This window comes from Ranitomeya variabilis, chromosome 1 (genome assembly GCF_051348905.1).
Source record: "Ranitomeya variabilis isolate aRanVar5 chromosome 1, aRanVar5.hap1, whole genome shotgun sequence".
NCBI lineage: Eukaryota > Metazoa > Chordata > Amphibia > Anura > Dendrobatidae > Ranitomeya > Ranitomeya variabilis.
This window is the reverse complement of record NC_135232.1, coordinates 1119338389-1119356219: the sequence shown is the minus strand read 5'-3', so window position 1 is coordinate 1119356219 and position 17831 is coordinate 1119338389. Positions and strand designations below refer to the sequence as shown.

At 40.9% G+C, this 17831-nt stretch overlaps 1 protein-coding gene across 1 annotated transcript; it reads left to right on the top strand.

The window, feature by feature from the left end:
- The first annotated feature begins 7651 nt into the window (after positions 1–7651).
- Positions 7652–16939, top strand: LOC143793354 (fatty acid-binding protein 1, liver-like). The gene is made up of 4 exons (XM_077280254.1): positions 7652–7827; positions 9086–9258; positions 9450–9539; positions 16802–16939. The coding sequence occupies exons 1-4, from the start codon at positions 7761–7763 to the stop codon at positions 16850–16852; spliced, it is 381 nt and encodes a 126-aa protein (XP_077136369.1). The 5' UTR covers positions 7652–7760; the 3' UTR covers positions 16853–16939.
- The last annotated feature ends 892 nt before the right edge of the window (positions 16940–17831 follow it).

The following is a 17831-nucleotide window of genomic DNA, read 5'->3' as shown; positions in this document are numbered from 1 at the left end:
TAGGAGCAGTATTATAGTAGTTATATTCTTGTACATAGGAGCAGTATTATAGTAGTTATATTCTTGTACATAGGGGCAGTATTATAGTAGTTGTATTCTTGTACATAGAAGCAGTATTATAGTAGTTATATTCTTATACATAGGAGCAGTATTATAGTAGTTATACTCTTGTACATAGGAGCAGTATTATAGTAGTTATATTCTTGTACATAGGGGCAGTATTATAGTAGTTATATTCTTGTACATAGGAGCAGTATTATAGTAGTTATATTCTTATACATGGGAGCAGTATTAAATTGTACAAAGAGGGCAATATTATATGTTATATTTATGTACAAATTATGCAATATTATAAAAATTCCATTTATCTCATTCTCATTTCATAGCCTGCATTATTATATTATATTCATCACTAAAAAATTATTGTGAAAAATCTGGGGGGGGGTTTCTGCTCTAGGTTATAAAGACTAGTATGAATATTGTAAGTTATGTTTGTATTATGGTTTACAACACAGAAAGATTACAGATTCTTCAAGTCCTACTTTTGAAAAGTATTCATATAAAAAAGAATAAAATGTTTGAAATATTTTCTTTAAGGGAGCGGTATCTTTTTTATTAAGGGACCATTACAGGGGAATTTTATCCATGGACATGACTGGTCATTCATTTCTCTTGGCTCTCTGCATTATAGTCTATATGATTGAAGTATTCTGCCAAGCGCAGATACAAAGCTCAGGCTGCAACCAAGAGTATCAGCAATGTTGAAAAGAACTGTAACCAAATCGGGGTATGTGTGGATCATAGACTAAGAAACTTATTCATCATAGTCTGAGGTATTGACTTCCTTAGTGTATGTGCAGCACGAGAGAAGTCCCAGGAACAGGAGTGAAAAAAAAGAGAAAAAAGCAACTCACCTCCTGCCAGGGGCATACACAGAAATCATGGGGCCCCATAGCAGAAGTTCTAATCGCATCCCTCCCCCCAATAAAAAAACAAACTAAGATTCGGCAGCATCAGAGAAATCCATATCTCACAACATTCCAGATTTTACAAAGTAATTTTCTCCTACTGAAGCCCTAGATTACACTTTCATTTCACCCATAATGTATCATGCCAAAAATAGCCCTACAAACACTGTATGATACCCCCAAAGTGATTTCCTCCACAGTATCCTTTATACGTTCAGTATGATTACCCTACTGTATCCCAACTCAACACCCCCAGCAAATTATGGTGACCCCCAATACAGTATGATCCCCCAACTGGGACCGCCACACAGCTCTCCATGCAGTATAATAGTCCTACATACAGTATATTGGCCCCCACACTTCACCACGCAACATGATGGACCCCACACAAACCTTCATACTGTATAATTGCTTGCATACAGTATAATGACCCTCACATAACCCTTCATAAAGTATAAAGGCTCCAACATAGCCCTCCAAATATTACAATGACCCCCACATAGTATTATATTATAATGCCCCTCACGTAGCCCTTCAAATATTATAATAGCCGTTCATATAGTATAATGGGCCCCATAGTCCTCTATATTGTGCACTGCACCCCATAATCCTTTATATAGTATTCTGCATGCCATAGTCCTCCATACAGTATAATGCACTCCCCATAATCCTCCATGTGGTATAATGCATTCCCCATAGTCCTGCGTACAGTATAATGGACCTCATAGTCCTCCATATAATACAATGCACTCTCCATAGTCCTCCATACAGTATACTGCACCACGTAGTCCTCCATATAGTATAATGCACTCCCCAAAGTCCTCCATACAGTATAATGCACTCCCCATACTCCTCCATACAGTATAGTGCACTCCCCATAGTCGTCTACACAGTATTATGGCCACCAAAATGTATTCATTGATTTAAAAAAATATATATACAATTCTCACTTTTCCTCCTCGTAGTGGGTGCCATGTAGTGATGGCATCGTAACTGCTGCACTGAGACATCAGACACCGAGGAAGAATGATGGAGGAGGAGCTGATGCTCCCTCTTTCATCATTGCTTTCAACTATATCGGCATCCAGGATGCCAGTACAGTTGAACTTCCGATGACAGGCGTGGATGGGCCTCCGTGGCTTATGGGCTCCAAAGCAGCCACATGACTTGCCGCCATTGGCGGTGCACCACTGCCTCCTGTAATAAGGTGTTTGTCCTTCAGTGTACAAGTCCCATACTGACCAGGCATCCCTACTGACAAAAAAAATCAAAACTATTCCAAAAAAGCACAAGAAATAAGAAAACCAATGAGCTTTTAACACAATAGGCGTTATTAGCTGAGGCCATGACTAGGAACGCCTGTTGTATTTGAAAGCAGTACGTTTCAATATTTCCTGTATTTTTCTGTCTGGATGATGGAATTTTAATGATAATGAATTTGGATGTTTTTACTCCCTATGAGCTGGAGCAATTTGGTATCTTTTGGCTGCCTAGTCTAATTTGCCACCAAATATAAGTTAGCTTACTTTGTGCTGGAAATTTGCATCAAAACATTCTGTATATTTTTCGAATCATGATATTGCAAATTAGACCACACACATATTGAACCACACCTCTTTCACACAAAGCCACACCCCATTGTCGGATGAGCTACCGAATGTGTTTAAAACACATAATGAAGGTGGTGCAAGGCATGTAAGAGTTATGGCCTAGTAAATCTTCCTAGTAAACTGAGCTTGGTACATTTGTGAAATGTAAGACCTTGACCTAAGACGGGTGGAGACCTACAGGCGAAACACCAGAATAGCTTCTTAGAAATATTGGATCATAGCACAACTCATCTGAGATACGAAGCAATATCGCTCTAACAGTACAGCTTCATTGCAGGAGACGCTGGTCTTTCCTCGGGTATTCATGGCACGCTTACTGTATCTCAGCACCATGGTCTTCTTCGTAGATTTCTGTTCCTCAGGGGTTGACACCAACCGTCCAAACTAAATGGCTTTCAATGATAGCCCTTCACGTTTTTAATAATATTTAACTAGCATGGACTTCTCGGTAAACTCAATGACACTCATCAATCAGCATGCAATACTGATCCCCAGCAGTGTGCCATTTCATGCCAACTCAACTCCACCAAGACTAAGTAAAGCTCCATCACGCTTTCAGATAAGTGACGTGGCGCCCCTGCGTGATTGTAATTAAATGTAAAAGTTTTACCCATCCATCATTATTGGAGATATTGCGACACAACCCAGAGGTAACACCAAAGTTTTATCATAAATACATGTGTCAAAATGGCGGCCAACGTAATGGAACAATGCACATCTCTCTACAAAAATAACTTGGAATCCATTGACCGTCACGTTACCAGGTAATAAATGGTGCATGAAGTATCACTGATTGAGGACCTTATAAACTCAGAGGAACTTTACCTCCGATTAAACAAATTTACTGACTGAGGTGGAATAACACAATAAAATATAACTTTTAGTAATCACTTGATAAAAATATATTCACCAATCCACCGTGCTTGTATGCAATCTATTCACTATACCCTGATGGATACAAAGACGGGACATTAAAGAATGCAAAAATCCACATACACAACATTGTAGCTACGTAATAGTTGGAAATACCCAGTGCCACAATATAATGAGTATTGGAAAAAGGTAACAGATTCAGTACAATATAATAATGTGATCACATAGAAACAAAATGTACATCAGAATCAGAAAATATACAAATATATACATTTTATTAATATATAAAAAAATAACATACATTTAGCTAGAAATATAAAAAAGTGGGGAAACCACAAGGTGGCCCTACAAAAAAAAACCACACACAGAGCCTGAAAAAATCATTATTGTATCATGGGTGGATAGAGAGTGGAATATGAGTATGAAGTAGAGGAATACATGATACTAAATAGGTGAGATACCTAGAGTCTAATAACCACTGGGAAATTCCCTGTGTGATTAAAAAAAATACTAATACTACAACAAATACACCTCCAAAAAAAAACAAAAAACAATACCACTCCGCGAAAACCTAGAAATAGAATGTAAAGTAGGGCAATACCTGTAGAGTGGGATGTGGCACACCATAAGACCCGACGCACGTTTCGACAGTCAGCCTTCTTCCGGTGTGATATCACACAACCATTTAACAGATCCAAACACCAACCAACATACTCATACACACCAGATCATAAATAGATGTAAATTAACCTAGCCAGCTCCTGTACTGACATCACATCAATTACTGACCAGAGGGGAGGGGAGAGAGCGAAAGATGTGGATCTACGGTCCTGACAAGACCCACCACAGTAAGCAAAAAGAATTTCACATCTTTACTGGTCCATAGCGGTCCACACCACCCCACCAGTCCGGGCAGGCGCATCACGGGACCGTGTCAAGAGAGGAGCCCCGGCCACAGGCCATGCAAAACCCGTGCCTACCTGGGTCACATGGGTGTGAGTATGGTCATGTAATGGCAGCGCTGCCCCCCAAAACATGCCCAGTGATGCGCATACCAAGGCCGGCAGGACCCGTACACTTGGGACCAGAAGAACAAAATATGGAGACAAAGTAGGAAGGCGCAGACCAGTTCCCCTGCTGGACACACATCATAGGGTGCAATGTTAGGACACCCCATAGCCAAATATAATAATAGGAATAAAGAGATATCCCCTCCAAACATGCATTTGAAAATAAATATACTTTCAATATTCTAAGTATGGACAGAAGAAAAGAAGCAAGGAGAGTTTATATAGATAAAAGCAACAAAGGGGTTATTATGGAGACCAGTACACCCAATATGCCCATGCGGGCGCAGGTGCAAAGCTAAAAAGAATTCATAAGAGTCTACACTAAACAGATCAATATATAACTAGCATCTGCGTGAGAACATGTGGAGAATGCCCAACCTTATATAAATGCTGAATGTGCATATACACATGTATGCATGCAAAGGACCATAAACGCCCCACACTGAAAGCATACAGTAGAATTATGAGCAAAACAGACTATATAGTAATAAAATAATATTGGCTTCACAGTGCAAATCACCACACTTCACGCCTCTACCAAGGCTAAGGGACGGACCAAAACAGGAACGGATATGGGTATATGCACACTAGAACAGATAAAATAGTAAGCGTTACTAACAGAAAATTAAAAACATTGTGATAAAAAGGATGACTCAAAGGAATGTAGCGAAATTTATATTTTCGTTAAGACACAAGGGTTGTATGATCTGAAGAGTCCATATCCACTTGGTCTCCAATCGATGGAGATGGAAACCTAGTACAATAAGGTCAATCCCCTTGACTGATGGCCTCTCTGCATCAGAATTGTGTAGGTTTTTAAAAAGTTTTGGCAATGTGCGTAAGCTTTCAACCTCATATTCCTCCTTGGCAGCCAGAATGTCCCGTACATGCTCTTTAACATGCACCTTCAATGCCCGTGTGGTAAGCCCAATGTATATTTTAGGGCATGGGCACGTGGCACAGTAAATTACTGCCTTCGTAGAACAGGTAATGGACTGGGTAATTCTAAACTCCCTGAGGCCATCAGGGGAACTAAAGGTGGTGGATCACTCGATATTTGGGCACACCACACATTTCCCACAGGAGGAACATCCTCATCTCGGGGCTTGTGTGTGTGCAAAAGGCAAGGTCAGCTGATCGTTCTTATTGTAGTCGCTCTGTAACTACAAGAGGTTTAGGAGGTCTCTCCATTGATGTCTTCATCAGATGCCAATAGGAATGGTACTGAGTAATCATACGTATTTTGGCATCTGGTGGATGGACATGGGAGGTGTGAACAAGGTTGTGGGGACCAGAATGTTTAACCCCGTTGTATGCGTGTTTTATGGAGCAGTTACTGTAGTTGCATTCTCCGAACCTCCTCTTGAGTTCTACAGCTCTATTCTCAAAATCCATGTCCTACAAGCAGATCCGTTGGACCCATAAAAATTAGACATCAAATTTATCACATGTGCCAGATGTGAGGATGAAGTGTGAAGTACAGTGTTCGTAGAGCTTGGTTTTGAGAAGAGGTCCGTTTGTAACATACCACCCTGTCACACCTTACCATGACATCCAAGAATGTACTTTTATGTAAGATGTAAATTAAGGTTGTTGTTATTGAGTGTTATTGAGTTCCGGAAAAAAGGTGCCAAGTCCAAGACTTCCCTGCCAGATCAGGAATATATCATCATTGTACCGTGTCCAAAAAGGGATGCGGACAATTGATGAATGCTGATCTGACAGAAGCAGGTCCCTCTTCCACAGCACCAGGAACCGGATAGCATAGCATTATGGTTGAAGCATGATATGTGGGAAAAGGTTGAAAAGTTCCAGGGAGCCGAATACTTTCGCAAGGCACTGTATAGGATAGCCGGATCACTATGTTTCCACCTATGACTGCAGGTTTATAAACTACGTCCTTCATTCTACTTTTACTTTAACTGGTGTGCTCCTCCATTGTCAGATTATCTTTATAAATTTTCTTGAGATTTTTTTTTTAAAGTTTATAGATTTATATCAGTCCCTTAATGCCTAAAAGGGACAGTTTGCGCTTATGGGGAGGTGTGTAAAATGAATGGATGAGAACAGAGGTGATCTCTCTACAAACTCTATTTCATGCCTCCACTTCTTAAAAGAAAAGGAGCTGTTAGGTTGAACAGTGTATTCGCTATATAAGAGACACTGGTTTAAGCCGATAGTACAGCGCGGAGGGTTAAATTTGGCCACACTGTCTAATATGAGGATTTTCCATCGTTGACGCATTGTATGTGAACTGTTTATCACTGGATTTTCTCATTTATTATCCTAGATATCTCAGTGTCTACTTTTATCTATATTAATGTCTACTTCAATACTCCGTCTTTGTAATCATCAGGGTATAGTGGATAGACTGCACACAAGCACGGTGGATTGGTGAATATATTTTTTATCAAGTGATTATTAAAAGTTATATTTTATTGTGTTATTCCACCTCAGTCAGTGATTTTTTTTAATAACTGATGCATGCCACGTTTCTACCCAATGCTATACACATATAGAAAATGACATAAACCCACACAGGTCAGAAATCATACAATATAACTGGAGCACGCTCCTCCACACCTTACATAAAAGCAAACATGCCCATCACAATGACCTTCTAAAACTCTCAGAAAATTAGATTATTTACAAGTCTTTCTTGCTTGGCTTGACTATAAACTCAGTTGGCTTCCATGGCTTATGACCGAGTAACTTTTATTCAGATATTTTAAAAGATTCTTCATTTGTTTGAGCAATCGACTGAAAAAATAAACTCAGGGGAGTGTCCGGGACTCTATGAACTCTTCACAATCAATGTCAGATAAGGCTCGTAAAGGATCTCTATTTTTTTTTATTGGGGTTGACCAACGATTAGATTGGAGGTTGTCAGTACAGAGGTAGACAGTATATATTTTTTACGAACCAACTAAAAAACCCCTAAGTAACAAATATTTAATTGTTTTAATGAACTCTAATAGTCTATGTGGCTCACTGCTCTCTAGTAATCATATATACCAGCATGGTACCAGCAGGTGTGAGAACTACTCATACCGGTTTAGTCAACTCTAGAGAAATAAGAGGCAGATTTTGCGTAAACGATAATCATTAACCAAATATAAATCAAGGGCTGTCATCTCACAGCTAGTCACAAAGAAAAAAGAAGCTACTGTACTTATAACCCTGGTCAAGCTGAAGAGTTCTGTCATTCTCATTACCTCTGGTCGAGAAACATCCTGGAAATGGCTTTCAACGGGACCTTCGAGCTACAATCCCAAGAAAACTTTGAGGCTTTTGGGAAAGCCATTGGTGAGTAAGACAATGTATGGAGAGACATCGTTATGCAGAGTGGTGTTATCTATAGTCTAAATTATGAAATGTATTTATTGTTACTCTACTGAATCATCTGGTCAACATCTCAATAGGGTTTCTCTAGTCTTGCATCTGGGTCTTAAGGAAACTCAACGATATATTCAATATAGCAATTACGATTCTTCTGCAATGAATCACATTTGTGTTAGTCTTTAAGTAGTTTCTCACAAATAAAGTAAATTTTAATTAAATTTGCTGCAATAATATGTTCCCTAATTAGTTGCGTTAAAAAAAAATTCACTGTGTTCCACCATGCAGACCTGTTTCTTTTCCTCACAACCTACTGTGGTTACACAGTCAGGTAACTGGGTCTGCCAAATAGGATGGTTCTTATTACTGTCATCTAATTTGTATGAGCACCTTAATTCTCATTTTCAACAACTCTTCCATGAATTATTGCTGAATTTGCTTAGAATACCGTGTCAGAAGCCTAGATTCACATTACGTTTGAGCCATGTTTGTGGCTCAGACGTGGTTATTGTCTCAAGCCTAAAAAACAGGATTCTGATTAAATCTCGAATACATCTTTTCACTATTATGAGGCGTACAAAGTCACTATGTTCTCTGTTTGGCTTCCATTTTGGCAGTGTCCATCTTTTTATAGGCTGGCACAAAAGCACAGACGACCACGCTTTTGTGCCCAAGGACACTGCTGACAAAGTGACTCTGTCTGCACCATTCTATCGAAAGGTTCCACTGGAGATTCCATCCACATCCAATTTTTCAGGCTTTCAGATGGAAGCTCCTTTATGGAGCTTCAAACATGTGGTACAAGTTTAACGAGAACATAACCTAAGATGTGTGACAACCGATATCTTCAGTCTTCATGTATTAGGCTAAGCTTGAGTTGATCCATGTCCCACTTGATTTGGTCTGCTTTTCCTAATATCTCCAAGACATCACTACCTGTAGTAAGCAGAACTTGCTGTAGAGGAGTAAAGAATATACCACAACTTGAACTTTCATGATTTTGGTATTGGCACCCAAAGATTCAGTATGTTACTGTACTTACAGATCTATATACCTGTTAGATTCTTTAAGAAGTTCCAAAGCCATGGAGCCAAATAAATGGGCAGAACTGCACAAAAAGTTTGTAAAATGTCTATACTTCCAGTGTTCTGTATTGCCAACAAAATTCAAAAACGCATCTGCATTTTATCTACATAAGGTTTGCAATCCTATATTGTGTTCTCAGGTATTCCCGATGACTTGATCGAGAAAGGAAAAAATGCAAAGAGTGTAACTGAGATTGTACAAAATGGCGATCACTTTGTGGTCACGGTGACTACAGGACCTAGGGTCCAACGTAACGAGTTCACTATTGGACAGGAGGCAGAAATGGAAACTTTTTCCAAAGAAAAAATTAAGGTAAGTTCTTCACTCTTTAAAGTCATCAGCCTTATAATGTGCAGTCTACAAACTCAGCTAAGCCTGGTCATGTTACATTTTTAAATTTTGACTAAAAATATACATGGAAATGACCAGGAATGTTAATCCACTCCATCTTTGCAAAATGATAAATCTGTATAACTTATGGTAACTTTTTTATATTTTTCTAGACTACTGTTAATTTGGTGGATGGGAAACTAGTCGTAAACCTTAAAGATATCACTTCTGTCACTGAGGTTGCTGGAGACCTTCACATCAACGTAAGATTCCTACTGTGAACACATAATTAAATTACATGTTACTGTTTTGAGACAGGGCAGGATTAAATGTTTATGTAAGGGATGATTAGCTACTTCAAGTGGAGTATGGTATATAGTGGCCATTAGTAGTAGAGTGGCCTCCACTCAGGGATGACCGATGGATGCAGGTGTACAGAGATGTTGGTTCAACAAGTATGCTCATAGTGAGGCAACAAGCTTGATAGTTACATAAACTTACAAGAGGCAACATGCTTGATGACTAGAGAGGCATTCAAAATACGACGAGCTTGATGGTGACAGAAACGTACAAGAGGCAATGAGCTTGGAGGTTACAGAAACTTATAAGAGGAAACAAGCTTGGTGGTTGCACAAACTTACAAGAGGCAATGAGCCTAATGGTTAGAAAGGTCTTCAAAATGTAGCAAGCTTGATAGTTACAGAAACTTACAAAAGGCAATGAGCTTGGAGGTTACAGAAACTTACAAAAAGCAACAAGTTTAGTGGTCGCACAAACTTACAAGACTTAATGGTTAGAAAGGTTTTCAAAATGTAGCAAGCTTGATGGTTACTGAAACTTACAAAAGGCAACAAGTTTGGTGGTCACAGAAACTTACAAAAGGCAACAAGCTAGGTGGTTACAGAAAGTTACAAGCGGCAACAAGCTTGGTGGCTACATAAACTTACAAAAGGCAACAAGCTTGGTGGTTACAGAAACTTACAAAAGGCAACAGGCTTGGTGGTCACAGAAAGTTAGAAGCGGCAACTGTTATGACCCCAATGGCAGAGGGTCTCAGAAATAATTACTAAGTCTGCAAACACAAAAACCAGCTCATAGGGCAGTGGTAACTGGGCTGACCATATATCTAATCCTAGCACCACAAATAACAGCAGCCGGGGAACGTGCCTACGTTGATTCTAGACGTCTCGCGCCAGCCGGAGAACTAACTAACCCTAGAAGGGAAAAGAAAGACCTTTCTTGCCTCCAGAGAAAAGACCCCAAAAGTTGGATACAAGCCCCCAACAAATAATAACGGTGAGGTAAGAGGAAAAGACAAACGTAAGAATGAGCTAGGTATTTAGCAAAGAGAGGCCCACTAGCTAATAGCAGAATATAGCAAGACAACTTATATGGTCAGCAAAAACCCTATCGAAAATATCCACGCTGGAAATTCAAGAACCCCCGAACCGTCTAACGGCCCGGGGGGAGAACACCAGCCCTCTAGAGCTTCCAGCAAGGTCAGGAATCACATTTAGTACAAGCTGGACAAAAAATGAGAGCAAGCAAATAACCCAAAAAACAAAGAAGCAAGACTTAGCTTAATTTTGCACGAACCAGGACCAGCAGATAGGAGCAAACAGAAGGGATCTGATTACAACGATGCCAGGCACTGGACTAAAGATCCAGGGAGTTTATATAGCAACACCCCTGACTAACGACCCAGGTGGGTGCAAACTGAGGGAAGAAAATCCCAGAGTCATATCACTAGTAACCACAAGAGGGAGCCAAAAAGTTTAATTCACAACAGGCAACAAGCTTAATGGCTACAGAAACTTACAAAAGGCAACATACTTGATGATTATAGAGCTTACAAAAGGCATCAAGCTTGCTGGTTGCAGAAACTTACAAGGGGCAATGAGCTTGATGGTTAGAGAGGCTTTCAAAATGTAGCAAGCTTGATAGTTACAGAAATGTACAAAAGGCAACAAGCTTGGTGGTTACGGAAACTTACAAGAGGCAACTAACTTGATGGTTACATAAACTTACAAGAGGGGGTTTCAACTATTAACAAAAGGCTTTAGCTTGACTTGAACAGATATAGTCAGTTGGTATCTGTAACCGTAGACTATTACTGTGTTGTGAGACTTTATTAACAAGTCCAAAAGGATGCTCTTCATTTCCCTTCAGTCAGGCAGTGTCTTTGTGTCCTCTGATAGCAGCACACATTTACAGTGCTGGTTACAGCACCTTTCTTAGTCACCTCTTTTGCCAGTTCTGGCCTGTATGTAGGGATGATTCAAATCGATTCACAGGACCTAGTCAAACAATTGTGTCAGTGATCTGGAGCTGACAAGCAGCGGACTCTGCGTCTTTCTCCAGGCATGTGCGCACATTCAGGTCCTCTGGCTTGTTTACCATTGGGGTTTTTCCTCTTTAGACACCCCATACTCTTGTGAAAGTGACCATACCGAGACGTGCCTCACTAAAATCCACAGGATTCCGACGAATCCCTGACACTCCTGTATAGTTTGTAATTGATAAAGGCCAGATGCGGCCGAAACGTTTTGCCTTGACTACATTAAAAGTCAAAAAATTAATCCTTAAGTTGAGTGCCTAGTTTATTTTGTATTACTACTATGGCACCTTCCTTTGTAGTTCACACGGTTCTCTATTAGTAATCTGTAGCCTTCAGATGGGAGTCCTGCAAACCACCTCATACGTGCCAGCATCTGCATTTCTAATTTTGATTAATTGGCCCGGCGCCATGTCACATGTCTATTACACTGCAATGATGACATCGCGCCAGGCTGGCAAATCAATCAAAAGAGGAGGTGAGAAAACCATCAGGTAAAGGTACCTTCACACGAAGCGACGCTGCAGCGATAGCGACAACGATGCCGATCGCTGCAGCGTCGCTGTTTGATCGCTGGAGAGCTGTCACACAGACCGCTCTCCAGCGACCAACGATGCCGAGGTCCCCGGGTAACCAGGGTAAACATCGGGTTGCTAAGCGCAGGGCCGCGCTTAGTAACCCGATGTTTACCCTGGTTACCAGCGTAAAAGTAAAAAAAACAAACCGTACATGCTCACCTGCGCGTCCCCCAGCCTCCGCTTCCTGACACTGACTGAGCTCCGGCCCTAACAGCACAGCGGTGACGTCACCGCTGTGCTTTCACTTTCACTTTCAGGCCGGCGCTCAGTTAAGTGTCAGGAAGCAGACGCTGGGGGACGCGCTGGTGAGTATGTACTGTTTGTTTTTTTTACTTTTACGCTGGTAACCAGAGTAAACATCGGGTTACTAAGCGCGGCCCTGTGCTTAGTAACCCGATGTTTACCCTGGTTACCAGTGTAAAACATCGCTGGTATCGTTGCTTTTGCTTTCAAACACAACTATACACAGCGATCGGACGACCAAATAAAGTTCTGAACTTTATTCAGCGACCAGCGACATCACAGCAGGATCCTGATCGCTGCTGCGTGTCAAACTAAACGATATCGCTAGCGAGGACGCTGCAACGTCACGGATTGCTAGCGATATCGTTATAAAGTCGTTTCGTGTGAAGGTACCTTAAGAGATAAGGGCTCCCATCTGGTGTCCACAAATTAATTATGTGAGAGCTTAACCAGGTCCTGCGAATCGCTACCTGCAGGTGACACACTACTGTGGTCTACCCCCTACAGTTATCAAGTCTGTGCCACACATACCAGTCAGTCTCTTCAACATCTGTAGTATGACATACCTCTTCACAGTCAGACATCTGCTCACAGACTCTTCTGGTGCCACAATCTCCATGCCCCTCAGCAGCACATTTCCCACCTGTCTCCTGCATGCAGTACTCATAGGAAGAAGCTCGTCTGCTCCCTCTAGCTGTGGCAATTCTTAGCCACTTCTAACAGAGGTCCTCGCACTACAAGATGGAGCTTCTCACATGCGCACTAAGCCCTGGGGTGATGCAACTTTATAGCAAATGCTACTTATCCCACTTGCTAGCTTGCTATGATGCAGTCATTTGGTGGGAAACGGGACCTTTATCAGTAATGCAACCAGAGGCAAGAAATGTCTCCCTGTTTTAGAAAATTATAAAGCGTAGACATTTACATCAAGCTTAACATCCTTTTCTGCAAGATACATTACAAGAAAAGGCTTCAAATGTTTGTAATATATATATAGTAGGGACCAAAAGTTTGGACACACCTTCACATTTGAAGATTTTTCTGTATTTTCATGACTATGAAAATTGTACATTCACACTGAAGGCATCAAAACTATGAATTAACACATGTGGAATTATATACTTAACAAAAAAGTGTGAAACAACTGAAATTATGTCTTATATTCTAGGTTCTTCAAAGTAGCCAACGTTTGGCTTTGATGACTGCTTTGAACACTCTTGGCATTCTCTTGATGAGCTTCAAGAGGTAGTCACCGGGAATGGTCTTCCAACAATCTTGAAGGAGTTCCCAGAGATGCTTAGCACTTGTTGGCCCTTTTGCCTTCACTCTGCGGTCCAGCTCACTCCAAACCATCTTGATTGGGTTCAGGTCTGGTGACTGTGGAGGCCAGGTCATCTGGCGTAGCACCCCATCACTCTCCTTCTTGGTCAAATAGCCCTTACACAGCCTGGAGGTGTGTTTGGGGTCATTGTCCTGTTGACAAATAAATGATGGTCCAACTAAACGCAAACTGGATGGAATAGCATGCCGCTGCAAGATGCTGTGGTAGCCATGCTGGTTCAGTATGCCTTCAATTTTGAATAAATCCCCAACAGTGTCACCAGCAAAGCCCCCCCACACCATCACACCTCCTCCTCCATGCTTCACGGTGGGAACCAGGCATGTAGAGTCCATCCGTTCACCTTTTCTGCGTCACACAAAGATACGGTGGTTGGAACCAAAGATCTCAAATTTGGACTCATCAGACCAAAGCACAGATTTCCACTGGTCTAATGTCCATTCCTTGTGTTCTTTAGCCCAAACAAGTCTCTTCTGCTTGTTGCCTGTCCTTAGCAGTGGTTTCCTAACAGCTATTTTACCATGAAGGCCTGCTACACAAAGTCTCCTCTTAACAGTTGTTGGGCAACAAAGGAAAAACAACGACAAGAAATTCCAATACAATCAATGATAATAAATTAATCATTTTATTAGGGTGACCAGGTACAAAGGAAAAGGGGATGGGGAGAAGGAGCGAGGAAGATGTACCCTCTCACACATGTCAGAGTAAGACAACCCACAGAAACCAAATATGTATCACAAAAGGCTATATAGGTATAAACTGTAGTAAGATAACCTAGCAGTTATTGCACATTTGACCCATATGGCCAAGAGAGAAAAATTGCGGCACCCTTCATATACTAAATAAAGCCATAGCCGCAAGGGCTATTATAATTACCAGTGGGGCTGGAGGTATGACTGTGGGCGTCCTTCCCGACACGCGTTTCGGCGGTGCAGCCTTTCTCAAGGGATAGCAGTGAAGGGGAAAATACGTGTTTAAAAGGCCCCCCTAACCAATCAGAAACAAGCATACACTGCGTAAATATAGGAACAAAGGTGTCCGACATATCTTACTAACCACTTCCGGTGTACCGCAATCCTTATGACCGCTTCCTGTGACGCATGCAGTGCCATGGCAACGGAACACCTCAGTTGTTGTAGAGATGTGTCTGCTGCTAGAACTCTGTGTGGCATTGACCTGCGATTTATGAGGCTAGTGACTCGGATAAACTTATTCTCAGAAGCAGAGGTGACTCTTGGTCTTCCTTTCCTGGGGCGGTCCTCATGTGAGCCAGTTTCTTTGTAGCGCCTGATGGTTTTTGCCACTGCACTTGGGGACACTTTCAAAGTTTTCCCAATTTTTCGGACTGACTGACCTTTATTTCTTAAAGTAATGATGGCCACTCGTTTTTCTTTACTTAGCTGCTTTTTTCTTGCCATAATACTAAATTCTACCAGTCTATTCAGTAGGACTATCAGCTGCGTATCCACCAGACTTCTGCACAACACAACTGATGGTCTCAACCCCATTTATAAGGCAAGAAATCCCACTTATTTAACCTGACAGGGCACACCTGTGAAGTGAAAACCATTCCCGGTGACTACCTCTTGAAGCTCATCAAGAGAATGCCAAGAGTGTGCAAAGTAGTCATCAAAGCAAAAGGTGGCTAATTTGAAGAACGTAGAATATAAGACATATTTTCAGTTTTTTTCACACTTTTTTGTTAAGTATATAATTCCACATGTGTTACTTCATAGTTTTGATGCCTTCAGTGTCGATTTACAATTTTCATAGTCATGAAAATACAGAAAAATCTTTATATATATTGGAAATGAGACTTCCAAAACCCTCACAGGGCAGCAATAAATATTTCTGTCATGACCCAGACTGGGTTTTGAGTCCTGTCTTCCCCTTTTTCCTGTCTGGGCATGCCAGGGGTTAACTTTCTCAGCCTCAGTCTGGTCTCAGGTTTGCTATTTATCTCCGCTGTGTCCTGCAGACCATGTCAGTTATAGTTTCTGCATAGGGCATGTTAGCTGACTCTGTTTGCTCAGATTTGTCCTGATGCTTGCTTACTGAACTTGTGTCTGTTTTTCCCTCTTCCCTTCCCAACTCAGTGTTCTTCTTCTGTGTATTAACTCTTTGGTTTTGACTTGGCTTGGACCCTAACCTGTGATTTTGTCTCTTGTCTTTGACATATCCACTCCTGACTGGTAATGACCCATTTGGCTTGTCATTGACTCTGTGTTTGCTTATTCCTTTTGTACTGCGTTACAGTCTTATATTGACCCGGCTTGTTTTGACTATTCTGCTGCCACCTGGTGGTGGCCTTGCCGCAGCATTGAAGGTCTGGTCATTCTGTGTGCAATCCTTCCACCACTCTATTGCCACCTAGTGGAGCTTGCATTTACCTGCATTGCAGCAGCCTGACATTATAACTGATCCAAAACAGACACAGGTTCAGTAAGCAAGCAGCAGGACAAATCAGGTCAAGCGGAGTCAGCTACACATGCTGTAGGCAGAAACTATAACTGACATAGTCTGCAGGACACAGCGGAAATAAATAGCAAACCTGAGACCAGACAGAGGCTGAGAAAGTTAACTCCTGTCATGCCCACCCCAGAAAAAGGGGAAGACTGGACTCAAAACCCGGTCTGGATCATGACAATTATGGTACGATGTAATTGAAACCTAAAAATGACATTGTTGTGACCTCCTGAAGCACCATGTGTTTTCCAAAATAAAAATGTATTAAATATTCACATTTCGTAAAGGAAATATACAGTAAAAATGAAATAACTGCATTTTTTTACAGCTAGTACTGTAAACTCCTCCCATAATGAACTGTAGTCTGGTGAAAGGACACCAGCAGAATTATAATTGCTGCTCTGAATGTGCCTGGACTGGGAGCTGATATGACCGCTACACCTATACAGTTTACATAAAGTACTTACAAAGTGATTCATTATGTTGTGGGGGCATTAGACAGTGAAGTGTTGAGCAGACACAGAGTTCCTTTTTAAATTTAACTTCCTATTTCATATTTTTCAGGTTTTGACTGTGAAGGACATCGTCTACAAGAGAATCAGCAAGAGAGTATGAAACAGAGATGAAATTAGATCAATGTGTGCTGTGAAAAAGGAACCAACATTTTGATGGTTTCAAAATAAAGAAATGTTTCAACGATGACCGAATCTCATTAATATAATATTAAAGGGAAAATTTGGTAAATGACATGTTGCTTGAGGGGTGTACACATGACTTTGGCGAGAGGCGCTTTACAGGTATAGTAATGCATGAGCAGGGAACATACACAGAAATGGCCATGCTTGTGATAGACACAGTGGCCTCATTGTAAATAATGTTATGCACAGTGTATGTAGGTTGTGCTGTCCTACAGCACACATAACTATTCCCACTGTACAGTGCACATAAATAATGCTGCCATAATTCATAAATAGCTATGTAATATCACTTTACAATATAAATAATGCTTTTATTCTGAACACATAGCTAATACCATTTTACAGTACACGTAATGTTGCCATACTGTACACATAACTAATACCAATATACAGTGCCCATAATGCTGTGCCATACTTTAAACATAATACCACTTTACAGTGTAAAAAAATAATGCTGCCATGCTGTACACAAATATAACATGACTTTATAGTGCACATAATGCTACCTCGATTTACGTACATAAATAATGTTGCCATACTGTACGTATCACTAATACCACTTCATGATGTACAGAAATAATGCTGCCATACCAATAACTGATACTGCCATAACTAATACCACTTTACAATACGCATACTGTGATGCTGCCATGCTGTACACATAATACCACTTTACAATGCACATAAATAATGCTGCCATACTGTGCACTTTTATTGCGGTCCCCCAAAAATTCCATATGGTCTCTCAAAGCTTGAATATATATACAACACTAACCGGAAATGCCTATAAGGCACTATACTAATCTAAGAATATATAATTATTAGTGCATACACGTAAGGATAGCAATAATAATAATATAACGTAGATGGTGTGGACACATGAGGGTCAGTGGGTG